At 68.9% G+C, this 27,507-nt stretch overlaps 2 protein-coding genes across 5 annotated transcripts; both read left to right on the plus strand.

Annotated features, from left to right (window-relative positions):
- Positions 1-1,825: 1,825 nt before the first annotated feature.
- On the plus strand, positions 1,826-6,007 carry AIF1 (allograft inflammatory factor 1). Of its 3 annotated transcripts, none has more exons than XM_075017713.1 (6): positions 1,826-1,843; positions 4,093-4,154; positions 4,761-4,827; positions 4,984-5,025; positions 5,622-5,784; positions 5,874-6,007. In XM_075017713.1, exons 4-6 carry the CDS (start codon positions 4,992-4,994, stop codon positions 5,959-5,961), a joined length of 285 nt encoding a protein of 94 aa, XP_074873814.1. In that variant the 5' UTR covers positions 1,826-1,843; positions 4,093-4,154; positions 4,761-4,827; positions 4,984-4,991; the 3' UTR covers positions 5,962-6,007. The 3 variants fall into 3 exon arrangements, with proteins under 3 accessions (XP_074873814.1, XP_074873813.1, XP_074873812.1); XM_075017712.1 differs by lacking the exon at positions 1,826-1,843 and adding an exon at positions 3,432-3,465; XM_075017711.1 differs by lacking the exon at positions 1,826-1,843 and adding an exon at positions 3,447-3,502.
- A 2,552-nt stretch (positions 6,008-8,559) lies between these two features.
- Positions 8,560-27,461, plus strand: PRRC2A (proline rich coiled-coil 2A). Of its 2 annotated transcripts, XM_075017611.1 has the most exons (31): positions 8,560-8,757; positions 13,326-13,498; positions 13,957-14,134; positions 14,258-14,357; positions 14,689-14,761; positions 15,684-15,827; positions 16,352-16,503; positions 16,572-16,651; positions 16,772-16,911; positions 17,007-17,097; positions 17,179-17,365; positions 18,007-18,373; positions 18,483-18,676; positions 20,094-20,427; positions 20,499-20,691; positions 20,776-22,461; positions 22,902-23,083; positions 23,167-23,288; positions 23,370-23,457; positions 23,536-23,612; positions 24,071-24,208; positions 24,279-24,371; positions 24,496-24,567; positions 24,682-24,802; positions 24,887-24,954; positions 25,034-25,113; positions 26,306-26,486; positions 26,573-26,671; positions 26,746-26,925; positions 26,998-27,035; positions 27,118-27,461. In XM_075017611.1, exons 2-31 carry the CDS (start codon positions 13,387-13,389, stop codon positions 27,290-27,292), a joined length of 5,745 nt encoding a protein of 1,914 aa, XP_074873712.1. In that variant the 5' UTR covers positions 8,560-8,757; positions 13,326-13,386; the 3' UTR covers positions 27,293-27,461. The 2 variants fall into 2 exon arrangements, with proteins under 2 accessions (XP_074873712.1, XP_074873711.1); XM_075017610.1 differs by having other exon boundaries at positions 8,561-8,757; positions 26,746-27,035.
- Positions 27,462-27,507: the final 46 nt, after the last annotated feature.

The following is a 27,507-nucleotide window of genomic DNA, read 5'->3' on the forward strand; positions in this document are numbered from 1 at the left end:
AGGGAACCAACGACCGGACGCGCCAACGGACCGCCGAGGGAGCGAGGGAACCAACGACCGGACGCGCCAACGGACCGCCGAGCGAGCGAGGGAACCAACGACCGGACGCGCCAACGGACCGCCGAGGGAGCGAGGGAACCAACGACCGGACGCGCCAACGGACCGCCGAGCGAGCGAGGGAACCAACGACCGGACGCGCCAACGGACCGCCGAGGGAGCGAGGGAACCAACGACCGGACGCGCCAACGGACCGCCGAGGGAGCGAGGGAACCAACGACCGGACGCGCCAACAGACCGCCGAGGGAGCGAGGGAACCAACGACCGGACGCGCCAACGGACCGCCGAGCGAGCGAGGGAACCAACGACCGGACGCGCCAACGGACCGCCGAGGGAGCGAGGGAACCAACGACCGGACGCGCCAACGGACCGCCGAGCGAGCGAGGGAACCAACGACCGGACGCGCCAACGGACCGCCGAGGGAGCGAGGGAACCAACGACCGGACGCGCCAACGGACCGCCGAGCGAGCGAGGGAACCAACGACCGGACGCGCCAACGGACCGCCGAGCGAGCGAGGGAACCAACGACCGGACGCGCCAACGGACCACCCAGCGAGCGAGGGAACCAACGACCGGATGCGCCAACGGACCGCCGAGCGAGCAAGTGAGCGAGGGAACCAATGACCGGACGCGCCAACGGACCGCCGAGCGAGCGAGGGAACCAGTGACCGGACGTGCCAACGGACCGCCGAGCGAGCAAGTGAGCGAGGGAACCAACGACCGGACGCGCCAACGGACCGCCGAGCGAGCGAGGGAACCAGCGACCGGACGTGCCAACGGACCGCCGAGCGAGCAAGTGAGCGAGGGAACCAACGACTGGACGCGCCAATGGACTGCTGAGCAAGCAAGCGAGCGAGGGAACAAATGAATGAACAGGCGCACCAATGGACAAGCGAGCGAGCGAGGGAACGAACGAACAAACAAACAAATGAATCAACAAATGAACAAACCAATAAACCAGTGTGATGGGGTTCAGGGGTCCCCAGGCTCTGCACCCCATCCGCAGGCAGGAGTGACTCTCACTCTGCAGGTACAACAGGAGGTTTGTGAGGCGACAGAGCCCAGCTCAGCACAGAGGGGTCAGTGCAGCCGGCAGAGACAGTCCTTGCAACCCGTCCTGGGGAGAGGAGCCTGAGGGGGGCCCCTCTAGGGTGCAGCTTCCCCCCTCGCCAGGCTGGCGCCTTCCAGCTCCCTCTTCCCCAGCTTCTAACTGCCCCCTCCAATTCCAACCCAGCTCGGCTCCTCCCTGCTCTGTGCTCAGGGCAGAGGTGTTACCTGCCAGCCCAGGTACAGCCCAGGAGTCATCCTTAGCCCTGGGAGCTGCTCTGCTTGTCTCGCACACCCAGCCTGAGTCTCACCCATGCACTCCCCTGACTCCATCACAAGCAGGGACGGAACCAACAAGCGGCCGACGAAACAAGCCAAGCGCCGGATGAACGGCTGCCCAAACGAGCAGAGGAACGAACGAAGCAGCGAGGCAGCAAGCGAGCGAGCAAAGGAAGGAAGGCGCGAGCACGCGAACGAGCGACGATCACACCACTCATCGAAGCAGCAAGCGAGGGAAGGTGCCGGGTACGTTCATTCTGTCTCACCTCGCCGAGCCTGTGCCCTGCCCGCCTGGCTTGTGCGCAGCCGTTGGCCTGGCCGTTACAACCCATATTAAACAGCCCCCGGAACCGGGCCCCTCCCCGGCAGTGCTGGTCGCGGACGTGCCGCTGCGAAAGCCGGCGTCCCTGCCGGACTCCAGGGGCCGCGTGGCCAGGCCGGCGTCGCCCCCAGTGCCCAGGTTTGCCCAAATTCCCCCGTCTGGTTCGGGGAAGCGTTCGCCGGCCGCGGCCGGGGCCCATCTCGCCAGGGTTAAAGGCTGCACCGCAGGGAGCTTTGTTTGAGGCTGGCCGGCAGGCGGGGACACCGGCGAGGCCGGGCCAGCCCGAGAGGGCAGCAAGCCACGGTCGACAGCCGAGGCAAGGGGGTGACCCGCACGGTTACACAGCCCCATCCGACGGTGCCGACGATCGCCGGTCGGAGCAGCACACGGGCGCGACCCGGCACCTCTTCCCCACCGCCGGCGGCAGGGCCGGGTTCGTGGCTCTCCTCCGGCTGCTCGCCGGTTCCTGCCCCCTTGGCAGACGTCTCCGAGGGCCTCGAAACTTCACAGGGAAACTTCCCCCGAAAACCAGCCCCCCGCCCGCCCCGTTCTCAGCCGCCAGGGCTGGGAGCCGAGCCCGCGGGAGCTCGGAGCAGGGGCTTGGGGGGCAGGGCAGGGTCCCCCTTACCGGAGCAGGCCAGCAGGACCAGGCAGGGCCTGTGCAGAGCCAGGGGCGAGGCGGCTGCAGGGGTCCCCGAGTGAGACCCCGACCCCGCAGGCAGCAGCCAAGCGCCCCACCGGACGTGAGTCATGGAAACCAGAGAGAGCGGGGCCCAGAAGGGAACACCCATGCGGGGCCGGAAACCTCCCTCCGGCCCTGCTGGCCCCGCTGCCAGCCCAGCCCCCCTGCCAGCCCCACTGACGGCCCAGCCCTCCGCCAGCCCCACTGCCGGCCCAGCCCTCCGCCAGCCCCACTGCCGACCCAGCCCCCCCGCCAGCCCCACTGACAGCCCAACCCCCCCGCCAGCCCCGCTGCCGGCCCAGCCCTCCGCCAGCCCCACTGCCGACCCAGCCCCACCAACATGCCCCACTGCCAGCCCAACTCCCCTGCCAGCCCCGCTGCTGGCCCAGCCCCCCTGCCAGCCCCACTGCTGGCCCAGCCCCCCTTGACCTGCCCTACTACTGGTCCAGCCCCCCCACCAGCCCCACTGCCGGCCCAGCCCCCTTGACCTGCCCTACTACTGGTCCAGCCCCCCTAGGCTGCCCCACTGCTGACCCAGTCCTCCCAGCCTGACCCACTGTCAGCCCAGCCCCCAGCTCTGGGGTGGGGCAGGGTCTGTCACACAGGGACCCCTCGCCCGGCACCAAGCGGGGGCTGGCTCTGGGGCGGGGTGGGGGCTGTCACATGGGGAGCCCTCGCCCGGTGCTGATGTGGGGCTGTCTCTGGGGCAGGGCGGGGGCTGTCACACAGGGACCCCTCGCCCGGCGCTGACGGGGGGGGCTGGCTCTGGGGCGGGGCAGAGGCTGTCACACAGGGACCCCTTGCCCGGCGCCAACGGGGGGGCTGGCTGTGGGGCGGGGCAGAGGCTGTCACACAGGGACCCCTCGCCTGGCACTGAGATGCGGCTGGCTCTGGGCTGGCGTCTGGCAGCTGTGAAACCGCCCATTAGAACAAGGCGTGGGGGGCAGAGAGCAGCGGGGCCCGGGGAAGGGGAAGTGGCCAGGCTGCCGGGCCAGGCCCCAGCTGCGGAAGGGGGAAGTGGAGGAAGTTGCAGAGTGTCAGGGCGTCAGCTGGGCGCAGGGTCCTGCTGGACACAGAGGTCAGTGCAGCCATGAGCTCCCAGCAGAACCTGCAAGGTACCGGCTCCCCGGATGCCTGGGTCCCTTCCCCCATCCTGGTCTTCCCAACCCCACCCCAGATACCTGGGTCCCAGCCCAGTCTCCGCACACCCACTCCTGGACGCCTGGGTCCCATCCCCCATCCCGGCCTCCCCAGCCCCGCCCCAGATACCTGGGTCCCATCCCGGTCTCCGCACACCCACTCCCGGACGCCTGGGTCCCATCCCGGCCTCGCCACCCCCGCCCCGGACACCTAGGTCTCATCCTGGTCTCCCCACCCCCACTCCCGGACGCCTGGGTCCCATTCGCCCTCTGGGTCTCCCGCCTCCTCCATTCCAACCTGTGGGCACTTGGGCCCCATCCCCAAGGGCAGACTCCCCCACGCGGACCCCATCCCCTCATTGCCCTGAGGGCTGGGGGGTCCCCTAGCCCTCCCGGATGCCTGGGTCCCATTCCCAGGGTGGCTGCGGGGGAGGGGCAGTTCCCTGCTCTCAGATCCGCTAGGCTGTGGCTGGTTGGGTCAGTTCCTCTCTCGGGGCTGGGCCGGCAGGAGGGGGCCCCCGGGGTGGGAGCGGGGGGCACCATTAACCCCTGGTTGCCCCACACAGGGGGCAAGGCCTTCGGGGCGCTCAAGGAGCAGCAGGAGGAGACCCTGGACGCCCTCAATAAGGTAGACGCCCCCCTCCCCCGCCGGGCGGGACCCAAGGTCAGGGGAGGGGAACTGAGCTGGTTGTCAGAGCTAGGCAGTGATGTCATGACAGGGAAGGGTGACATCAGAGGGCGCTCTGTGACATCGTGTGCCACTCATTACAATGTCCCTCGGTTGTGATGTCATAGGCCTGGTGATGTCACACGCTGAGGCCCGTTCTTTCATATTAGGCATGCTGTGATGTCATCTGGGAGGGGAGCCAATCACAAAAGCAGAGTCCCTTGACCTGCCCCACCCATCTCAACCCCCTCTGCCCCCCAGCTCCATCCCAATCCACCCCGTGCCTGTCCCCCACTCCCCGGCCCCCTCTGCCCCCAACCTCCATCCTCCTCTGTACTCCCTTCTGCCCCCCAGCTCCATCCCAATCCACCCCGTGCCTGCCCCCCGCTCCCCGACACCCTCTGCCCCCAACCCCCATCCTCCTCTGTACTCCCTTCTGTCCCCCAGCTCCATCCCAATCCACCCCGTGCCTGCCCCCTGCTCCCCGGCCCCCTCTGCCCCCCAATCCCCTGCTGCACCCCTCTCGGCCCAGGCGCCCCTCAGCCCCAGCCCTCTTTCTGCCCCCAGGAATTCCTGGATGACCCCAAGTACCAGACGGATGAAGACCTGCCAGCGAAGCTGGAGGCTTTCAAGAGTGAGCGAGGCCAGGGCAGAGGGGGTGGGGCTGAGGAGGGAGTGGGGTTCGGAGGGGGCTGTGGGGCAGCACTGCCCCGTGAGTGGGGGGGGTCCTGGGTGCTTCCGTCCAAGCCGCCTGTCTGTCCGACCGTCCGTCTGTCTGTCTGTCCTGCAGAGAAGTACATGGAGTTCGACCTCAATGCAGAGGGGGAGATCGGTGAGTCCATGTGCAAGCATGAGTGTGACCATGTGTGCAAGTGTGTGCCTCTGAGTGTGCACACAGGTCTGTGTGAGTGTGCACACCTGGAGGGGTGTGTGAGAATGTGCAGGCATGTGCGAGCGTGAACACCTGTGAGTGTGTGACGCTGTATGTGCAGTACACATACATGTGCAAATATGTGTGCAGGTGTGCAAGCAGGTGCAAGGGCAACTACAAGCGTGAGGTTTGTGTGTACGAGCGTGTGAGAGTGCAAGGGTGTGTGCCTGTGCAAGCCTGTGCTTGCACAAACATGTGTGCAGGGCACGCAGCTGTGTTCACGTGTGTGTGCAAAATATGTGTGCCTGTGCATGCTCGTACGTGCATGCATATGCCAGTGTGAGAGGGCATGCGTGAGCGAGTGAGCCTGCGTGGGTGTGCGAGTGTGTGCATCGGTGAGCGTGGGTGTGCTAGTGCACAAGTGTGCGAGAGCACGTGCTAGCGTGGGCGTGAGTATGCTCCTGTGTGCGTGCGTCAGTGAGTACAAGCATGTGTGGAGTTGCACGGGCACATGCGAGCGAGCGTGCGAGGCCGTGCAAGCCCCTCTGCCGCCCCAGACCTCATGGCGCTGAAGCGGATGCTGGAGAAGCTGGGGGCGGCCAAGACCCACCTGGAGCTGAAGAAGATGATCCTGGAGGCGACGGGCGGCCTGGGCGAGACCATTGGCTACCGCGACTTCCTCCGCCTGATGCTGGGCAAGCGCTCGGCCATCCTCAAGCTGTGAGCGCCCCCCAGTGCCCCTCGCTCCCTCCCGCCCCCCCGGTTCCCCTCGCTCCCTCCCCCCGCTCACCTCCTCTCGCTCCCCCCAGGATCCTGATGTACGAGGACAAAGCCAAGGAGAAGGAGGAGAAGCTGGCCGGGCCCCCGGCCAAGCGAGCCATCGCCGACCTCCCCTAGCCGCCCCGCCAAAGGCAGCACAGCGGGGGGGCAGGCTGGGGGGTGCCACTGGGGGGGGCTGGTTTTCCCAGGGGGGTCCTGGGCGGGGGCGGTGCCGAGCGCCACTTGTTCACGTCGGTGTGACCCCTGGGCTGAGGGTCGTGACCTCTTCCCCTCCCCCCACGCTGTGCCCCCGGCTCCTAACGAAGGCCAGCCCCCGTGACACAGGCCAGGCCTGCAAAGCATTCTGGGAGATCCCCTCCCCCTCCCCCGCCAGACGGGCGCCAACCTCACAAAGGATTCTGGGTGGGGGAGGTCAGGAGCCCATGGCATTCCTGGGGTCAGCCCAAGGGTGAAAGGTCAGGGGTCACGGGGCGACCTCCATGTGACAGTGTCAATAAAGGTCTGTCAATGACCCCACCGTGCCTGGGGGTTTCTGTGGGGAGGGAGGGAGGGAGTCATTGAGTATAGGGCAGCAACATGTGACATCCTCCCCAGCCAATCAGGAGCCTCCAGGCCACCTGCAGGGGATAGAAGTCCCTAATTGGCCAAGAGGTGGGTGGGTTGGGCTTTCCCACCGGGGTGGAATGATCCACTAGTAGCAGAGGTGGGACTGCCCCATTATGAAGGAGAGGTGGGGGTGTGTTCAAGCGGAATGATCCATGCTAGCTGGGGTGGGGGTGGGATGGAATAAACCATTGTAGAAGGGAGGGAAGTGTCTGCTGCTGGGAAGACCCATTATAACAGGGTGTAGAACATTCCATTATAGAAGGGGGGGTATTGGGATGTTCCATTATAGAAAAGACAGGAGTGTCAGAAAGGCCCCTTGAAGGAAGGATGGTGGAATATTCCATTTTTGAGGAGGGAGTAGCTCCTGTTGGAAGGGCCTATTATAGCAGGTGGTTTGGGGGGACCTTGGAGTCAAACTACTCATTATCTGAAAGTGTGGGAGGAGGAATGACCCATTTTAGAAAAAGAGGGGGAGTGGTACAGTCCATTTAATGGGAACAGTGTCACAGAGGGGTGTCTTCTGGTGGAATGGCCCATTATAGCAACCTGGAGGGGGGTACCACCCGTGCAAGGTACTCTTATAAGAAGATGGGATTAGAACATTTCATTACCATATGGAGGGGGGAGTCCCGGGGCAGTGGTCCATTATATTCATAAGTGTGGTTGGAAGGTCTCATTCTAATGAGGAGGAATGATCCATTACAGCAGGTGGGATTAGACTATCCCATTATTTTAAGGAGGGAGAGTGTCATTGTGGAATGGTCCTTTATATCTGTGGGGGGGGGGGGTGGAACATCCCATTGTGCCTTGCGGGTCTGGGGGTGTCTCCCAATGGCAGACATCATTATGTCAGGGTAGGTATCCATGGCTACCACCTACCTCTTTGATGGAAGATGCCCAGATAAACTCCTTCTTTTACAGAAAACTCTTTTCTTAGGAATAAATTATGCAAATTGCATGGCACCCCCTGAAAGCTTTACATTTGCAGAAATTATGCAACCGAAGAATAATATCTGTGCATAATTTGCCTTTAGAAGCCTGGCCATTAGTATATACATTATGCAGATTGGAAAAAAATCTGGCACTAATCACTGGCCGTCCCCCACCGCCCAGGCCATATTACCTCCCCCTCCTTTGGGAACAAACATTCTAATCAGCTGGTTTTACTATACCTGGAGCCACGCCCCCTATGCAGATAAGTGCATTAAAGTGCTTATGTTGAATTACACTGCAAGCCATAATTTATGTAAATTAAGAGAATCTCTGGGTATGGCAAGTGAATTAGCCCAGAAGCCTTTTACCTTTTGCATACTTTATGCAAATTAACACAGAGCACTGTGCATCTCTGTTAATCCAAATCATCCAGTTTTAGCATGTTTTGCATATTATGTAAATGAGCAAGGGTTTCAATTACAATTCCTGATTTCACCACTAGGCTATGCTACCTTATAGGTTAGGTAAATGAATAGAGGCCTGGGAGCACACCTGGGTTTAGTGTATCAGTCCCTGATTGCTTAGTGAATAAATTATGCAAATATAAAAGATGTTGTCACAGACATATGACATGCAAACAACACTTTTACTAGACCACAAATCTCTTCACTTTTGCATAAACTATGAAAATCACAAAGAGCAGGAAACACCAGTGTGTGCCAGAAACCTCACCTATTCACAAATTATGCAAATTTTCACATACCCTTATTCCACATCCTGGTTTTTTTACATAAATTTTGTTAATTATCCCATACTCCTAAATAAAACTATTCCATTGGGCAGGGAAACGCCGCTCCTGTCGCATACATTATGCAAATTATTACAGACCCCCTAAATAACACTATTCCATGGGGCGGGAAACCCCGCTCTTCTTGCATAAATTATGCAAATTACTACAGACCGCCTAAATAACACTAGTCCATCGGGCAGAAATCCCGGCGCCTTCTGCATAAACTATGCAAATGAGAACCTATCCCGAACGCTAATATTCAGATAAGCAAAAGGCTCCACGACATTTGCATGTATTATGCAAATATACCTCCCGGTGCAGCCGGCCCGCCCCGTCGCGGCCTGGCCCCGCCCTTACGCCGCGTGGGGGCGTGGCCTCAGCCGCGCGCCGGGGTCTGGGACCCGGATGGCCGTTTAGTCGGTGCTGAGACGCCGCGGCTGCCACATCGGGTCCTGGAAAAATAACAACACAAGGGGAAGCGGGGTGGGGGGCGCCGCAATCCGCCGCCATCCGCCGCCCGGCGCCCCCGTCCGCTCCCGGGAGCCCCGCATCCGGAGAGCGCGGACTGAGCCCGACCCGAAGAGGTGCGTATGGGCCCGGCTCCGGCCCGCGGGGCTCGGCTCCGGGCCCCGGAAAGCGGGCGGGGGGCAGCGAGACGGCTCGGCTCGGCTGGAGCCGGTAGAACGTTCAGGCCTCCGCCATCTTGTCCCCGGCCCTCTCCTCCTCTCCCCCCCCCCCCCCGGCACCATCCGCATCCATCCGCCCCTGGGGGGCCCCCATCCGCCCCCCTCGAACCCTCCAGCCCCTCCCAAATCGCTTCCCCCGCCCCCTGCCGGGGGCATTTCTCCCCCGGGGGGAGCCTGGGCTCCCCGCCAGCCCCCCCCACGCAGACCCGGGGGGGGCCCTCAAGTGACAGTTGTGAGGAGAGCCCCCCCCACACCCCAGAACTTGGGGGTGGGGACTAGGGCAGGGCCACCAGGGGGCACGCAGGGCAGGGCTGGGATCGGGGCCGTGGGGGGCGGGATCCTCCCTCGAGCCCTGAATGCCAGCCCCCCACCTATGGGGCAGGGATGTGGGGGGTGAAGGCAGCTGCCCTCTGTCTCCAGTGGGTGTCAGTCGTGTCCCCCCAAATCCAGCCTGCCAGAGTCCTCCTGGGTCCCCAAAGGCTTGGAGGTGCAGCTGGGGACCCCCATCTCCCCATTGTTCTTCCTTCTCCCCGCCCCCCTGGGGGTCACACGGGAGGGGGGTGCGTGGCTGCCAGGTCAGGGCTGTGGGTCATTCCGCCGCTGGCTTTCTCGGGGGAGGGAACGTCCGGGGTGCTTGGCCCCTCGCCGGGGCACCCTGAAACCCGGGTCTCTGGCTGCGCCCGGCTCCGTTGGGGGTCCCGGGGGTGCCATGGCCCTGCGAATTCAGCTGTGTTCTTTTGCCGGGGGGACGTCGGGGGCGAAGGGACTCCCCGTTCGGCCCCTGCCTGGGGCACCCTGAAACCCGGGTCTCTGGCCACACCCGGCCCCCCGGGGGTGTGGGAAGCAGGCCGTGGGTCTGGAAATGGGGGGTCTGGCCTGGTGGCAGGATGGGGGTTCCTCCAGCGCTGCTGCTGTTCTTGTCCGGGGGGGGGGGGTGCGGGCTGTTCCCATGGAAACCGCCTGTGCTTTCCGGCCCCGCCTGAGAAAAATCTGAATCCGTGCCCCGGGTTGGGGTGACGGGCAGCGCCCCTCAGTCCGGGCGGGCGGGGCTAGCCCGGGCATCCGACCCCCTGGGGGCGGGGTCCCACTGCCCCTTTCCCACCGCGAGACATAGTGGGGTGTTGCCGAAGTGGGGGGGCTGTGATAGCCCCCCGCTGGCAGCGGCAGCAGTGACGGGGGGGTGCTCCGAGAGCAGCTGGTGGGGTGCATCGGAAGGGTGCTGTCCGACTGCATTGCCCTGCCTGTCCGGGGGGATGGGTTGCCTTTGGGGGGGGCTGTGTCACCCCCACAGAAATATCCCCCCCCCAGATGTTGGGGGGGGCGTTTGCACCTGGCCCTCGCAGCAGCCCCGCCCGCCGCAGCCTGTCCAGGACGTGATGACAGGTACCTCGCCGCTCTGACCAGGGCGGGACTCTCCTGTCGTTCTCTGCCCCCTTTGACGAGCCCCTAGTGCCGCCATGGACTGGTCCCCGCCCGTGTGGTGCCGGCTCCGGGCACGCGTGGGCGGCCGTTAGCTGGGGAGCAGAACCGAGCCGCTAATGACCGCCCGTTGAGGTGCCGGACCCGTTCCCGGGGGGCTGCAGGCGGGCGGCTGGACCCGTGCTGGAGGGTGTAGCCGCCCCCCCGGATCGGACTGCAGTTCCTCCCGCCCTGGGGGGCTGGGGAGTTGCTGGCCTTTGTTATGTAGAAATCCAGCGCTCTTGGGTACCCCAAAATTTGGAGGGGGGAGCGGCCGGGTCGTCCTGGTGGCGAGCCGAGCGCGGCGCTGAGCTGGCTGGGGGGTGCCTGGCACCTGAGGATGGATCTATGGGCTGTGCGTCTCTCGCCCCCCAGGTGGTTAGCCACACCCCTCGCCCGTGCGAGGCAAAGCCGTTCCGGGGTTTGGTAACCCGCCAGGTTCGAAAAGCGCCGGCCCGCTCCGCCCCTCGCGCCGTCAGGCCTTGGGAGCGGCCCGGCGGCGGCAGGATGAATTCTGGCCCGGCGAGAGCCGTGGTTGTGCTGAGCTCGGGGAGCGCCGTGTGCCAAGGACGAGCGGAAAACCACGCCCCGGGCATCTTTCGTCGCCTGGCTGGAAGGCTCAGGACGGCGGCGCCGCCGAGGTGTGCGCCGTGGCCATGGGGAGAGCAGAGGAAGAATTCACATTTGCACACGGTGCGAGGAGTGGGGCCGAGGCTGCCCGTCACGGCTAGACAGAGACCCTGCATGAGCGCACGCCACCCCTTAGGGAAGCCCGGGCTCCATGCGGTCCGTCCCAGGCGGGCGCGTGCCACGCGCTGCCAGTCAGCGCGCGGCTCGCAGGGGCCGCGGCTCCCCGTGCTGTTCCATGGGACGGCCGTGACCCCTCTGGAAAGGAAATCCGCAATTGGGGTGGTGGAAAAGTGGGCGTAAGACGGAGCGTGGCAGAGGCGCGGCCCCCGGAGAGCGAGGCTGGTGCCTGACCACGAAGCAGGATTAAACTGCAGCGTTCGGCGTGCCCTGGCCCTCTGCTTCCCGCTGACTTCCTCCGCCAGCCACGTGCCGGGCGAATAAAGGGAGTCCCCCACCCCCCCGGAGCCGTGCTGGGCCAGAACCGCCAGGGCTGTTCGGGCGGCTCCGGCGGTGTTGCGCTGGGGGCTCTGCTGGGCCCAGTGACGGTGGTTTCCCTGGCGGTCGTTACCGCTTCGATTTCACCGCACCGTTCTGTGGGGCGCACTGGAAGCCTTGTTCATGGGAGCACCCCCGTGCTCTGGCTGTCTTAGCAGCGGCTTAGCGTCCGTGGCGTGCCGCTGCTCGCCAGAGGAGCCGTGCGTAACGACGTTCGCGGGTTTTCTGTAACCCCGGAAGTCCAACCGGTTTTGGCTGGCACCTGCCGGCTCTGGGTCACCGAAAAGGAGCGATAGCCTTCTGCCTAGGTTACAGGTGGGGAAACTGAGTCACGGGGCAGGAACGTGCTGAGTCGCTGTCCTGGCAGTGTGTGCTGGGCCCCGCTGCCGCCTTTGCTGCTGCAGAGCCGGGTACCCAGCGGCCCTTGGAAATGCGGAGGCAGGTGACCCCGGGGCGAAGGCTGCTGAGTGAGCGAGATTCTGGGTTTCCCCTCCGGTTCCTGACCGGGTTCCTTGTCCCCTTGTGCTGGGTGGATTGTGGGAGGGGGATTTGCCGCGCTGCCTTGGTTATCAAGCCGGAGTCCTGGGCGGTTCGTCACCTGCTGCTTGGCCACGTCTCTCGCTGGGCAGGGGCGGGTCTGTTCTGCGCAGCTTGCGCAGGGTTCTTCCGGCACGTTTGTTACCCCCGTACCGCGGGGCGTCTTCCCCCCGGGAATCCAGCCAGGAGTTGCTCCGGGCCCGTTGGACGGAGGTCGGGGTAGCGGTGGCAGTTATCCCCTTAGCCAGGCCCTGCCAGGGGAGCACCTGCAGCCTAGCTGAGCACTGGAGGCTTCCTCCCGGCAGCATCCCTCCAGCTCCGGGCTGAGGGCCTTGGCCCAGCTGGGGGGCGTGGGGCAGTCGGACGCGGCGATAGAGCCAGCGCGCAGATTTAACGTCAGCCACAAAGAGCCCCTCAGAGAGGTGTGTTTCCGCAGGGAGGCTCCTGGCTTGTGCTTTCCACTCTGGGGGAGCAGAGGGGTGTCGTGACCCGGGGGCTCTGCATAGAGGCTGGGCGCCGGGGTTACTGGGTTTGATCCTCAGCTGTGGGGTGGGGGCTGTGCTGGGATTTGGGGGTGAGGTTTCACAAGGCTGGCCCCTGGCATTGTCAGGCTGGATTTCCCATCTCCAGGGGCTCGGGCGGAGCTGCCCCTCCCAGAACCCCCAGCCTGTGTCCTCATGGGACCCCAGCGCAGAGACCCGTTGAGCTGTGCCGGGCAGAAGGAGGGGACGCAAGGCAGCCCGGGGGCTGGAAACACTTCCCTCGCTGGCCCAGGTCGGAGCTGCAGGGTCCTGACTTGTTTGCGTGGGAGTAGGCAAACTGCAGAAAGAGCCTCGTCCTTTGGGGGGCCGGAGGCGTGGGACCATCCCAACTGGGGTGGAGCTGCTGGTGACAGGGGTCGCCGAGTTCGCCTGTACCCTCACCAAGCAAACCAGCCTCCCGGTAGGGCTTTTAGGGCTAACGCGGTACTGGATTAGGTGGGGCAGAGCCGTTTCCTCGGCTCTGGAGACGGTGCTGCCCCGCAAGCTCCTCACCTGATATGCGGTGTCACCAGGCGCTAGAGGGCTGCGAGACGGCTGCTTTGTGGTGGCGTAACGTGGCAAGGGGCAGTTTTGAGCCCCAGGCCCTGGCGACTGGGTCGACTGGCACGTGAGTATCGCAGACAGGTCGTAGGGGGCTCGCTGTGTCCGGGGCAGTTTAGGCTGGTGCAGGTGATGAGCAGACGAGGAAGAGCGGTGAGCTGGGCCTGTCTCCGGTTGTGGCGGGGCTAGAGCTGCGGGTGGGGGCCTAGGAACCAGGCAGGGCTCCTGGGTTCTCACGTCTGCCTCGCCCTTTCTCTCCCGCAGACAGAGGCCCATTTCGCAAGGAGCCAGGAGGAACCAGCGTACTCAATGACCTTCCAGCGCAATGTCCGATCGTTTGGGGCAAACAGCAAAGGGGAAGGATGGAAAAAAGTATTCGTCGCTCAACCTGTTTGATACGTACAAGGGCAAATCCTTAGAGATCCAGAAACCCACAGGTACGGGCATGAGGGCCCTGGGTGGAGGGAGTGGGCCTGGGGCAGTGGGGGAGCCAGCGGGGGCCCATGGCACAGGGCAGAGAGAACCAGCAAGGTGCTGTTGTCACAGGGCAGGGGAGCCAGCGGGGGACCCATGGCACAGGAGGGGAGGGATGGCTCAGTGGTTTGAGCGTTGGCCCGCTAAACCCAGCTTTGTGAGTTCAGCCCTTGAGGGGCCTGGGGAAAAAGGGGGCTGGTGCTTGATCCTGCCAGGAGGGCAGCAGATGGGGAACAGCCCAGGGCCTGTGGGGCAGAGGGGACTGGCGGGGGTCAGCTGGGGCACAGGGGGCCCCGTGGGACAAGGATCGGGGCGGAGGAGACCAACTGGGGTGCAGGGGACTGGCAGGGTTCGGGGCGGAGGGGCCGGCTGTGGCACAGGGGGTCAGAGCAGGCCCTAACTCCTCCCTCCCTCCTCGCAGTAGCCCCTCGGCATGGCTTGCAGAGTCTCGGGAAGGTTGCCATTGCCCGGCGCATGCCACCCCCTGCAAACCTGCCAAGCCTGAAAGCGGAGAACAAAGGCAATGACCCCAACGTCTCACTAGTGCCAAAGGACGGGACAGGATGGGCAAGCAAGCAGGACCAGTCAGACCCAAAGAGGTGAGGGGCTCGGCACAGGAGGGTTGGCCTGGGGGTGCCGGTTCCCGTTGGGCCCCAGTCTGAAGTCTCTCTCTTCTCCCCCCCACCCCCCCGGTGTCTGGCCTGGTTGGATCCCTCCCTCAGTACCGATGCCTCGCCAGCTCAGCCGCCGGAATCGCAGTCGCCGCCGGCTTCACAGACGTCTGCCTCAAACCAGCCGAAACGACCCCCAGCAGCCCCCGAGGTGAAGTGGGGGGTGGGGTGGGGCGGGCAGGGTCTCCCTTGGTGGGGACCTGACTGCGGGGGTACCTTTACGGGCACTGGAGGGAGGGGACTCCGGATTTCCCTCTTGCAACCAGGCAGCATCCGCGTCCCTGGCGCCGAGAGCCTGCTGGCATTTCCTCGGCCCACAGGTCAGTGGGGCAGCCCATGACCTCTCCCGGCTCCCCGTGGGGGCAGGCTCTATGTGGGAGCTGTTCAGTGCCCGGCTGGGAAGTTGGGGGTGGCTCTCGTGAGGCCAGCGAGGGGGTGCTGGCCCCTGTGTGAGCCTGACCCTCGCCCCTTTGTTCTCCCAGAATCCCCCTACAGTAGCAAGCGGGGTAAAGTCCTGGGCACAGGCCAGCGTTACCCATGGAGCGCAAGGAGATGGTGAGTGTGTTTCCTGCCCCTGCGCTGAGGAGCTGGGGTGCTGTGGGAAGGATCAGGGCTCCTTAGCACGGTGCTCTGGGGTCAAGCACAGCATTCTGCGGCAGAGAACAAGGAGTCCCCGTGCCGACTGGCCAATACCGACGGGACCTCTCCAGCTCCGTTCAGACGGCTGAGATGGGAGGGTTGGAGCCTCAAGTGCCGCCTGTCGAGGGCCTGAGCCAGCTGCTATGCGAGTGGTCGGGGGGACGCGCCCGCCCCACTGGCACCTCAGGCCCTAACTGTGCTCAGGGCTGTGGGTTAGCCAGGTGCTCCAGCAACAGGCTAGATGGGGCCTGGTGTGGCCAATCCCGGGTCATAGAGCTGGTAATTCCTTTGCTCCTTGGTCCTCCCGGCTCACACTGGAAACATGCTGGACATCCGGGGTTGGAGACCTTGCAGGTCACGGGACTGACTTGCAGTTCCTTAGCGGTGGTTCGCCAGGGCCTCAGAAGTAGCAGTTCTCACCCCTGTGGTCCTCCAGGGTCATAGAGCTGGAAGATCACTGGTCCTCCAGGGCACGGAAGCAGCAGTTCTGTCCATTGTGCGGTCCTCCAGGGTCATAGAGCTGGAAGATCATTGGTGCAGCATTCTTCTTGTTTTGTGTAGGGAGCGGGAGAGCTCAGTGCTCTGAGCACTGGCCTGCTAAACCTAGGGCTGTGAGTTCAGCCCTTGAGGGGCCACTTAGGGGTCTGAGGAAAACATATTAAAAAAAAAAAAAAAAAACCCCACCCCGTCAGGGTTGGTGCCTGGACTCGCTGACCTCCCAAGGTCCCTTCCAGCCCTCAGAGATGTGTGTCTCTGTCTGTTGGTAGCTCCCTGACCCTCCAGGGTGGCAGAGGTGGGCTGGCCGGTCAGCCTCTGATGGGGCCTCCTCTCTGCGCAGGTGGAAAGGGATCAAACCTACTGTCGCGATTCTCTCGCGAGGAATTTCCGACCCTGCAGGCGGCTGGAGACCAGGACAAAGCTGGCAAAGAAAGGGACACTGCCGATGCGTCGTATGGGCCCGGACCAAACCTCCGCCCCCAGAGTGAGTGCCGTCCGGCCTCCCCCGCCCTCCAGCCAGGGCTGCCCCTCTCCAAGGGAGGGGGACGCCAGAGGCCTCTCTTCCGTCATGAAAGAGCCTGGCCGAGCAGGGAGGGGTTCCCTTTTGCAGGTCCTGGCTCAGTTCAGGTGGTTCCCCGTTGGTGTGCCCTCCCCCGGGGGACGCGTCTCCATGCCAGGCAGGGGTGTCCTGTACTGGGCCAGGCTACCCAGCTAACCAGCCCCCCAACCTGCAGGGGCCGTCTCCCATCTGTGTGTCAGCCCCTGCTGGAGGTAGCCAGCCACCGGGCCCTTGGCCTACACGTAAAGTGCCCCCCCCAGAGCCAGCTGCATGTGAGTGCCAGGTCAAGGTGTCCCCAGCTTGCCGGCCCCAGGAGTCACATCCCCTGGGGTCCCGACCCCGAGGGGCCGCAGCCACCACCAGGCCGGGCTCCCCGGGTACCCAGCCCTCTGCCCCACATCCCGCACGAGGCCAGGCTCCCCGGGTGACTCCTCCCCTTTGCTTTGCAGATGCGACGAGCTGGCGGGACGGCGGCGGGCGGGGCACGGATGGGGAGGTGCCCGAGCAGCACCCCGGAGCCTCCGACGGGCGGGCCGGGGTGGGCGTGCCGCCCTCCGCCCCACCCCACTTCCCTCCCTACCGGGGGATGATGCCACCATTCGTGAGTGTCGGGGCTGGGGGACGGGGTGGTAGCAACGCTCCTGCGGCTAATGGCCTGTCTCTCCCCAGATGTACCCCCCGTACCTCCCGTTCCCGCCGCCGTACGGGCCGCAGGGACCTTACCGCTACCCCCCGCCTGAGGCGCAGAGGTGAGTGGGGCAGGGCTGGCGCCTGGGGGCGGGGTGGGGCTGGCGGTTGGAGGTGGGGTGGGGCTGGCCGCCAGAACTCCTGGGTCCTGTCCCCAGCCCCCTTTGCTTCACACTCCCCAGGTTCCCCCGGCTGGCTGGGCCCCGCCCGTCACAGCCCCCCCAGCGCCTGGTGGAGCCGGTGAGCCGCCCACCCGTGCTGAAGCAGGACGACCTGAAGGAGTTTGATGAGCTGGACCAGGAGAATGACGAAGGCTGGGCAGGTAACGCCCCGTGGGGGTGGGCTGGGGGGCAGCCCCTGGCCAGGCCGGCCTCTGACGTGCCGTCTGTCTGTCTGTCTGTGCGTGCGGCCGGCCAGGCGCCCACGAGGAGGTGGATTACACCGAGAAGCTGCGGTTCAGCGACGAGGAGGATGGCAGGGAGTCGGACGAGGAAGGGGCTGAGAAACGGTAAGGGAAGCCCTGCGCCCGGGGCCCAGCCCTGCCCTGCCCCAGCCTGGTTCCCCCCTGAGCACTGACCTCTGCCCCCAGGCCGGACAGCCAGGGGCCGGGCCCCGAGGTGAAGAAGGAGGAGCCGCCCCCCGCCAAGCCAGCCTGGGCCGAGGGCTCCCGCCTGTCGGAGGGGGCCAAAGAACCACCCACTGCCCCTGCACCTCGCCCCCCGCCACCACCGCCGCCCCCCAACCGGGGCAACTGGGGGCAGCCCAACGATTTCCCGGTAAGGGGCCACGGGGCGGGATGAATAGGGTGTGCAGGGTGTTGGGGGGCCAAGGGAGGTGATGGGGGGATTGGGGGCTGAGGGAGGCGGGCAGGGGAGCTGTGGTGATGGCCATGGGGCTGTGGAGCAGCCGCAGGTCAGGTGGGAGGACTGGGGGGGCTGGGCTGGGGGGGTGGGGCAGCAAGACAGTCGCAGGCAGGGCAGAGCGGGGGACTGGGGGCCGAGGGAGGCGCAGGCGGGGCAGAGCGGGGGACTGGGGGCCGAGGGAGGCGCAGGCGGGGCAGAGAGGGGGACTGGGGGGCATTCGGGGGCAGAGCAGGGGACTGGGGGCCGAGGGAGGCGCAGGCGGGGCAGAGAGGGGGACTGGGGGGCATTCGGGGGCAGAGCGGGGGACTGGGGGCCGAGGGAGGCGCAGGCGGGGCAGAGAGGGGGACTGGGGGGCATTCGGGGGCAGAGCGGGGGACTGGGGGCCGAGGGAGGCGCAGGCGGGGCAGAGAGGGGGACTGGGGGACATTCGGGGGCAGAGCGGGGGACTGGGGCTGAGGGAGGCGCAGGCAGGGCAGAGAGGGGGACTGGGGGGCATTCGGGGGGGGCTGGGGGGCGGAGCAGGCCCAGCGGCCCCCCAGCTGACCCCCCCGCAGGCCCGCGCGCCGGCGCCGGAGGACGAGGACGAGGCCTGGCGCCAGCGGCGGAAGCAGTCCTGCTCGGAGATCTCGGCGGCGGTGGAGCGGGCGCGCCGGCGGCGGGAGGAGGAGGAGCGGCGCATGCAGGAGGAGCGCCGGGCCGCCTGCGCCGAGAAGCTCAAGCGCCTGGACGAGAAGTTCGGGGCCCCCGACAAGCGCCTCAAAGCCGAGCCCCCGAAGGAGCCGGCCCCGCCCCCCGCCCCGCCCCCCCCGCCGGCCCCCCCCGCGCCCAGCGCCCCCGCCCCTGCCCCCCCGGAGGAGGAGAGAGAGCCGGAGGAGCCCAGCCCCGTCAGCAAACCCCGTGGCAGCACCGACCCGGCACCAGGTACAGTCCTGCCCCCCATGGGGACACCCCCCCAAAGCCTGCGTCTCGGGGGCCCATCCTGGGGTGCACGGGGGGCCCAGGGACTGACCCCCCCCTTTTCTCCCCCCAGTCGAGCCGGTTGTGGCGCCTGCCCCCCCCGAAGCGCCCGCGGTCGCAGAGGAGCCAGTGGTGGCCCCAGCCACCCCCAAGCCGGAGCCCAAGGGCGAGCCCACGGTGCTGCCGCGCCAGGCGCCCCCCGCCCAGGGCCTGGGCTACTCCAAGTACCAGAAGTCTCTGCCGCCCCGGTTCCAGCGGCAGCAGCAGGTCAGTGCCAGGGGCCCAAGGCGTGCTCGGTTGGGGGGCTCGCCTGCGGGGGGACGGGCTGGGCTGGGCGCGCTCAGCTAAGGGGCCGGGGGGATTCGCCTGCGGGGGGCCGGGATGGGGGGGGCCTGGGCGCGCTCAGCTAGGGGGCTGGGGGGATTTGCCTGCGGGGGGCCGGGCTGGGCTGGGGGTGGGGGGCCCGGGCATGCTCAGCTGTGGGGCTGGGAGACTCACCTGTGGGGGGCCGGGCTGGGCTGGGGATGGGGGCCTGGGCATGCTCGGCCAGGGGGACTTGCCTGCGGGGGGCCGGGCGCGCTCAGCTGGGAGGCTGGGGCCGGGGGAACTCGCCTGCGGGGGGCTGGGCATGGGGGGGGTGGGCGCGCTCAGTTAGGGGGCTGGGAGACTCACCTGTGAGGGGCCAGGCTGGGCTGGGGATGGGGGGCCAGGCGCGCTCGGCTGGGGCTGGGGGAACTTGCCTGCAGGGGGCCAGGCTGGGCGCACTCAGCTGGGGGGCTGGGAGACTTACCTGTGGGGGGCCAGGCCGGGCCGGGCTGGGGATGGGGGGCCGGGCGCGCTCAGCTGGGGGGCTGGGGCTGGAGGAACTCGCCTGCGGGGATCCGGGTTGGGGTGGGGATGGGGGGGCCAGGCGCGCTCAGCTGGGGGGCTGGGGCAGGTGGAACTCGCCTGCGGGGGTCCGGGTTGGGGTGGGGATGGGGGGCCGGGCGCGCTCAGCTGGGGGGCTGGGGGAACTCGCCTGCGGGGGGCCGAGCCGGGCTGGGCTGGGGATGGGGGGCCGGGCGCGCTCAGCTGGGGGGCTGGGGGAACTCGCCTGCGGGGGGCCGGGCCGGGCTGGGCTGGGGATGGGGGGCTGGGCGCGCTCAGCTGGGGGGCTGGGGGAACTCGCCTGCGGGGGTCCGGGTTGGGCTGGGGATGGGGGGCCGGGCGCGCTCAGCTGGGGGGCTGGGGGAACTCGCCTGCCGGGGGCCGGGCTGGGCTGGGGATGGGGGGCCGGGCGCGCTCAGCTGGGGGGCTGGGGGAACTCGCCTGCGGGGGTCCGGGTTGGGCTGGGGATGGGGGGCCGGGCGCGCTCAGCTGGGGGGCTGGGGCAGGTGGAACTCGCCTGCGGGGGTCCGGGCTGGGCTGGGGATGGGGGGCCGGGCGCGCTCAGCTGGGGGGCTGGGGGAACTCGCCTGCGGGGGGCCGAGCCGGGCTGGGCTGGGGATGGGGGGCCGGGCGCGCTCAGCTGGGGGGCTGGGGGAACTCGCCTGCGGGGGGCCGGGCCGGGCTGGGCTGGGGATGGGGGGCCGGGCGCGCTCAGCTGGGGGGCTGGGGGAACTCGCCTGCGGGGGCCGGGGATGGGGGCCAGCAGGAGCTCATGGGGGCCGTGGGTGTCCCCAGCTGACCCCCCCGGTGTCCCCAGGAGCAGCTGCTGAAGCAGCAGCAGCAGCGGCAGCAGCATGGACAGCCGCCGGTACCCGCCTCGCCCCAGCCGCCGGTGGCAGCCACCTCCCTGGTGGGCCTGGGGCCCTCGCCTGGCCTCCCGCCTCCACAGGGGGCGGGCCAGCCGCAGGCCCCGCCCCCCCAGCCGCAGGCCCCACCCAAGGCCCTGTACCCGGGCTCCATGGGGCGCCCCCCGCCCCTGGCCCAGCTGAACTTCGACCCGCGCTGGATGATGATCTCGCCCTACATGGACCCACGCGTGATGCAGGGGCGCCCGCCTGTGGACTTCTACCCGCCCGGCGTGCACCCCTCCGGTAAGCCCCGCCCCGCCCCGCCCCGCCCCGCGCCCCCCAGCAGCCCCCGACCTGTGCTCTCTGCCCCCCAGGCCTGCTGCCCCGCGAGCGCTCCGACAGCGGCGGCTCCGGCTCGGAGCCCTTCGAGCGCCACCCCCAGATCCTGCGGGAGCGCGGCACCCCCCCCATGGACCCCAAGCTGGCCTGGGCCGGAGACGTCTTCGCGGGCGAGGCCCGGCCCCTGCGGCAGCCTGAGGAGGAGGAGGAGAAGGAGAAGGGCCTGCGGTGAGTGGAGCCCGGCCCAGCCGAGGGTGGGGTGGGGCGGGGCAGGCTGAGGGGCCCTGTGTGACCCCCCTTCTCTCCCCCCAGGAGCGAGACGCCCCCCGTTCGCCTGCGGGAGGCTGCCGCCCCCCAGCCCTACATGGCCAGCTACCCGGCCTTCGCCGAGAACGGCGCCCCGGCCCCCCTGCACCGCTTCCCGGGGGATGAGCCCCGCCCGGGGGCCCCCTGGCCGGCTGGCCTCCCCCTGCCCCCCAGCAGGCGCCCCGAGGCCCCAGCCCAGCCGGATGAGGAGCCCCCCCCAGCTGAGGCGCCTGTGCCAGTGCCCCCCAAGCCCCCCAAGGAAGAGGTGCCGCGCCGGCCCGAGCGCCCCTCACGCCAGCCGCACGACTTTCACCGCCCGCTGCGGCGCGAGGCCAAGACGGAGACGCGCTGGGGGCCGCGGCCGGGCAGCAGCCGGCGGGCCGAGGAGGCGGCCGGCGGCGAGAAGCCCCCGCGCAGGGCCGGGCCCATAAAGAAGCCACCCGCGCCCCCTAAAGAGGAGCCCGAGGAGCCGCGCCCCAAGGCCAAGGAGGGCCCGGAGGCACCCAAGGCCGGCAAGGAGCCCAAGGGGCCGGTGCTGGTGAACGGCAGCGCCCCCGCGCCCCCCAAGGAGCTGTCGCCCGCCCACCGGCGCCGCGAGGGCCCCTACGAGCGGGGGGGCGGCTACGCGGGCCGGGGCCGGGCCCGGGGCCGGGGCGAGTACTTCGCCCGGGGGCGCGGGTTCCGGGGGGCCTACGGCGGGCGTGGGCGGGGCGCCGGGGGCCGAGGCCGGAGCCGGGAGTTCCGCAGCTACCGGGAGCCCTTCTACCGGCTGGAGGAGGGGCCGGCGGGCGGCGCCCGGCCCCGCACGGCCAGCGAGACGCGCAGCGAGGGCTCCGAGTACGAGGAGGTGCCCAAGCGGCGGCGCCAGCGCGGCTCGGAGACGGGCAGCGAGACCCACGAGAGCGCCAGCGACGTGGCGCACTCGGACAAGGAGGCTGCCGCCCCCCCGCCCCCGCCCCGCCTGGCTGAGCCGCCCGCCCGGGGCGGCCGTGTCTTCACCCCTCGCGGCGTCCCCTCGCGGCGCGGCCGGGGTGGGGGGCGCCCCCTGGCCAAGGCCCCACCCGCGAGGAAGCCGGAGCCGGAGGCAGAGGCAGAGGCAGGGCTGGAGCTGGCTGGCAAGGAGAGAGCAGCCCCGGGGCCCGAGGCAGCTGGGCTCCAGGGCCCCCCCAAGCCCCAGGGGCCACCGCCCCGCCGGCGGCGCCATGGTCGCTCGCAGCACCAGGACAAGCCGCCCCGGTTCCGGCGGCTCCGGCAGGAGCGGGAGAACGCGGCCCAGCTGAACGGGGAGCAGCGGGGCGGGGGCCCGGCCTACGCCCCCCCCGCCCCGGCGGAGGAGCTCCCCCCCCGGCGCCCCGCCGGCACCAAGTCCCCCGACCTGTCCAACCAGAACTCGGACCAGGCCAACGAGGAGTGGGAGACGGCCTCGGAGAGCAGCGACTTCACCGAGCGCCGCGCCGGGCCCGGGCCCGGCCCCAAGGAGCCCCCGGCCCGCCCACCCGCCGGCGACCTGACCCTCGCCCAGCGCAAGGAGCTGTCCAAGCGCAGCTTTTCCAGCCAGCGGCCCGGCATGGACCGGCAGAACCGGCGCCCCGCCCCTGGGCCCGGCAGCGGGGGCAAGGCTGCCGGGGGGCGTGGGGGGGCGGCCGGGGGGCGCGGTGAGAAGAGGAGCTGGCCCTCGCCGCGCAACCGCAGGTGTGGGGATGGGGAGAGCCGGGGGCAGTGAGGGGCTGGGGCGACGGGAGGGGCCGGCCCTGCCCTGTCCCAGAAGCGCAGGTGTGGGGCTGGCAGACCGGGGGGCGATGGGAGGGGCTGGCCCTGCCCTGTCCCAGAAGCGCAGGTGTGGGGCTGGCCGATCGGGGGGTGACGGGAAGGGCTGGCCCTGCCGGGCCCCAGAAGTGCAGGTGTGGGGCTGGCAGACCGGGGGGCGACGGGAGGGGCTGGCCCTGTCCTGTCCCAGAAGCGCAGGTGTGGGGCTGGCAGACCGGGGGGCGACGGGAGGGGCTGGCCCTGTCCTGTCCCAGAAGCGCAGGTGTGGGGCTGGCAGGCTGGGGGTGGTGAGGGCGTTACTGGGATCCGAGGGGGTTGGGGTGCGGCACAGCCCTGATTCTCCCCCCCCCCCCCCGTCTCCGCAGCCGGCCGGCCGAGGAGCACCCCCCGGGGCTGAGCCTGCCCCCAGCGCCCACCACCAGCGCCGTCTACCGCCTGGACCAGGTAGTGCCCAGCAACCCGGCCGGCATCCAGCAGGCACTGGCGGAGCTCAGCACCCGGCACGGCGCCCGCGCCAAGCAGCAGCCGACCGGGGCCATCGGCACAGGTAACGCCTCCAACTCGCTGAGACCCCGCGAACTCGCTGCACGCACAGACCTCAGCCACTCAGTGCCCCCCTCTGCTTTCCAGAGCCGCCCTTCCTGGCCAAGGCCCAGCTGCTGCAGCCGGGGGCCCGGGGCCTGGCCCTGTCCGACCCCCCCGGGGCTAGTGGCTTCCTGCCCCACCGCCGGGAGCAGCCCCCCCAGCCGGAGGTGAGAGGGGACCCGGGAACCAGGGGCTCCCCCAGCCCGCCTGTCCCCTCAGCTAACGCTCCCCCTCCTCCACCCCGGCAGGACCCCCCGGGCGCCCGGCTGGAGCAGCGCAGCCGGAGCAGCCCCCCCGAGGGGCTGGCGCCCCACATCTGGAGCCGGCTGCAAGCAGGTGAGGTGCTGGGGCTCTGACTGCCCCCTCCCCCCCACGGGCACCTGCCGCCAGCTCCTAATTCCCCTTCCTCCCCAGGTGTGCCCCGGAAAAGTTACCGGCCCCGGGCTGGGGAGCCCTGGAGCGACCCCTTGGAGGCTGGTGTTAGCACACAGGTGAGTGTCCTGGGGGGCTGCCCCAGTGCCGCGCTTGGGGCCCCAGGAAGGGAGGGCGAGGGGGGGACTCTCCCTAGAGAAGGGGGGTGCAGGAGTGGGGTGTGGGGCAGTACAGGGGTCCCCGAGCACCTCCCCCGCCCTCAGAGGAGCTCATTGGATAGTGGTGTGATTGGGGTGGGGACAGGGCAGTATAGGGGCTCCACTGCCCCCCCAGAAGAGCCCGTGAGACAGCACCATGGGGGGTCCTGGGGAAGGAGGGGGCAGGGTGGTATGTGGGCTCTTCTGCCCTTCCAGCACTGGTCCCCCCCCAGAAGAGCCCATTGGACAGTGGGGTGGGGGGCAGGGGATACAGGGGCTCCCCCCAGCGGAGCCCCTCGGACAGCGGGGTGGGGGCCCCGGGGAGGGAAGGGCAGGGGGTACAGGGGCTCCCCCCTCAGCACTGTGCCCCCCCCCCCCAGCGGAGCCCGTCAGACAGCGGGGTGGACGTGAGCAGCGACTCCCAGGCCTCGTCGGCCGCCTGCAGCCAGCGCAGCTCCCCCGACGGTGGCCTTAAGGGCCCCCCCGAGCCGGGTGGGGAGCCCGCCGCCGCCAGGAAGGTAGGAGGGCCGGGTGCGGGGCCGGGGGTCAGCGCTGGGGGGCCGGGACTCACCTCCGCTCTCCCCCCAGGCCGGCAGCCCCCCCTCGGCCCCCGGCGCCATCGGGACGGAGCGCTCCCAGCGGGCGGAGCTGGCCAGAGAGGGCCCTGGGGCCAGCGCCAAGGTGAGAGGCCAGGGGCAGAGCGGGCTTTCGCGTCCCGGACGCCTGGGTCCCCGCCGGCTGTGGGGAGGGGGTAGGGGCTGGGCACCTGGACTCCTGGGTCCTCAGCTGGTTCCCATCCCCACAGGACGCTGACCTGGGGCTACGCGTGAGCAAGGGCAGCAAACCTGGCCAGGAGCCCCCGGCCGGCGCAGAGGGGGTGAGTGAGAGCAGCCGGGGGGCGATTTTGGTGATTCCTGGGTCCTGGCCAGGCTGTGCTGGGGGCCCGCCCTGTCCCCCCCTTTTCACTTGCCGGTTTTCTCCCCCCCCCCAGGTGCCGGCCGCCGCCCGGGAATGGCCGCCGCCCCCCAGACCCAGCGTGGGCCCTGAGCCCCGAGCCCCGGGGCCAGCTGCCTGCCCCCCCGGCCTCCCCCCGGAGCCCACGGCTTTCTCAGGTAGGGGCGGGCGGCCGGGCGCTGGGGGCCTGGGGTGCCGTGGGGCCGGCCTGGCTGCTCACTGCTCACTGCTTCCCCCCGCAGGTGAGAGGGGGCAGAGCCAGCGCCCCTACCCCGAGCTCGTCTACAGCAGCCAGCCCGGCATGGCCCAGGTAGGCGCCGGCCGGCCGGCCAGGGGGCGGGAGGTGGGGCTGGCCGGCTGGCTGACCCACGCCCCGTGCCCCTCTGCAGGTGCCCGGCGCCCCTCTGGAGTCCCAGCTCGCGGCCAGTGGCAGCTTCCGCCCGGGGACCCCTTCTCTGCCACCGTACAGGTAGGGGGCACCCCCTAACGCAGCCACGGCGCTGTGCCCTAATGCCTGGCCACGGGTCATGGGTACCACTACCACCCCAGAGCCGGCCCCACGGCCGTGCCGGGCTGAGGCTCCCCGGGTACCACTACCACCCCAGAGCCGGCCCCACGGCCGTGCCGGGCTGAGGCTCCCCGGGTACCACTACCACCCCAGAGCCGGCCCCACGGCCGTGCCGGACTGAGGCTCCCCGGGTACCGCGCCCCGCCCCAGAGCTAGCCCCATGGCTGTGTCAGGTAGGAGCCTCTGGGTACTGTCCCCTGCCCCAGAGCCGGCCCCATGACCGTGCCAGGCTGAGGCTCCCCGGGTACCGTGCCCCGCCCCAGAGCCGGCCCCATGGCTGTGTCAGGTAGGAGCCTCTGGGTACTGTCCCCTGCCCCAGAGCCGGCCCCATGGCTGTGCCGGACTGAGGCTCCCCGGGTACCGCGCCCCGCCCCAGAGCCGGCCCCATGGCTGTGTCAGGCTGAGGCTCCCCGGGTACTGTCCCCTGTCCCACGGCCGGACTGAGGCTCCCCAGGTACCGCGTCCCGCCCCAGAGCCGGCCCCACGGCTGTGCTGGACTGAGGCTCCCCGGGTACCGCGCCCCGCCCCAGAGCTGGCCCCATGACGGTGCCAGGCTGAGGCTCCCCGGGTACCGCGCCCCGCCCCAGAGCTGGCCCCATGACGGTGCCAGGCTGAGGCTCCCCAGGTACCGCGTCCCGCCCCAGAGCCGGCCCCATGGCTGTGTCAGGTAGGAGCCTCTGGGTACTGTCCCCTGCCCCAGAGCCAGCCCCACGGCCGTGCCGAACTGAGGCTCCTCGGGTACCGTGCCCTGCCCCAGAGCCAGCCCTACGGCCGTGCTGGGCTGAGGCTCCCCATGACCGTGCCCCGCCCCGCCCCAGAGCCGGCCCCATGGCTGTGTCAGGTAGGAGCCTCTGGGTACTGTCCCCTGCCCCAGAGCCAGCCCCACGGCTGTGCCGAACTGAGGCTCCTCGGGTACCGTGCCCTGCCCCAGAGCCAGCCCTACGGCCGTGCTGGGCTGAGGCTCCCCATGACCGTGCCCCGCCCCAGAGCCGGACTGAGGCTCCCCGGGTACCGCGCCCCGCCGCAGAGCTGGCCCCACGGCTGTGCCCCACCCCGCCCCAGAGCCAGGCCGCTGACCCACATCTCTCCGCAGATCCCAGCACTTGTTCCTGGCGCCCGGCTCGGCCCTGCTCTCGGGGGTGGCCCTCAAGGGTCAGTACATGGAGCTGGCCAAGCTGCCGGCCCCGGGGCTGCTCTACCCGGCGGCCCCCCCTTTCCTTTACAGCCCCCCCTTCTGCGGCAGCCAGCTGGGCCCAGAGCAGCCCCTGCTCCAGGTATGGGGCAGGGCCTAGGGGTGGGGGGGGCAGGGCTCCCTGGCTTGGCCCCACCCTTCACCCCGATTCAACCCCCTCCCCCCCAGGTGCGGCAAGAGCTGAGCCCCTCCTTGGATTTCTACCCCGCCTCCTTGTCGCAGACCAATCAGAGCAGCTTCCTGCAGGCCCCAGGCCCCAGCCAGCAGGTGAGCCCTGCCCCCTGTCCAGCCCAGCCCCCTGGGCCTGACTCTGCCCCCTGGCTGATCCCTGTCCCCCACAGATGCTGGTGGTGGAGTCGCAGCTGCCGCCGGTGGTGAACTTTGGCTCCCTGCAGCAGGGGGCGCCAGCCGCCCCCACACCACTGCCCCTGGTGCCTGTCAGCCCGGCCCTGCGGCCCCCGCCTGGGCGCCTGCTCCCCTCGGCCGCCCGCGCCTTCCCCCCTGGCATGGGGCGCTCGGAGGTAAGCGGGAGCCGGGGGGCTGGGGGCACAGGGATGTCCCTGGCCCTGAGCCCCACTGCCCTCTCCCCACAGCTGCAGCCCAGCAGTGCCGGGGGCCGAGCCCCAGCCAGGTGAGTGGGAGCCGGGGGTGGGGGTGGGGTTGGGGTTCCCTGCTGTGTCCCCTTCCCCTCACTGTCTCTGCTCTCCCCACAGAGCTGGCCCGGGCCCCTTCAGCCCCAGACTGCGGGCCCCTGCATCCAGCTACATGGGAGGCAGCCGCAGGGCTGTGCCGACCCCCCAGGGGTCACAGGTGGACGTTCTCCGCTGGATGCCCCGGCCCCCCAGCCCCACTGAGCAGCAGGAGCCGCAGGGGGCCCCCCGCCTCTAACTGGAGCAGCGTTCACTGAATTAAGGGGGTGTACATAGCTGTGGGGCTGGCCGGGCCCCCTGGGACTCCGCCCCCCGACTGTGGGAGTGGGCAGGGCCCCGGGGTTTGTTACAAAATCAACTGAAAAACTGTTCAAAAAAAAAAAAAAAAAGAATAAAAGGTTGGAAAAGAGCCGTGGGGCTGTGCCGGGGGGCAAAGAGGCGGCTCACGCCACA

Source organism: Carettochelys insculpta, chromosome 22, assembly GCF_033958435.1.
Source record: "Carettochelys insculpta isolate YL-2023 chromosome 22, ASM3395843v1, whole genome shotgun sequence".
Taxonomy (NCBI): domain Eukaryota; kingdom Metazoa; phylum Chordata; order Testudines; family Carettochelyidae; genus Carettochelys; species Carettochelys insculpta.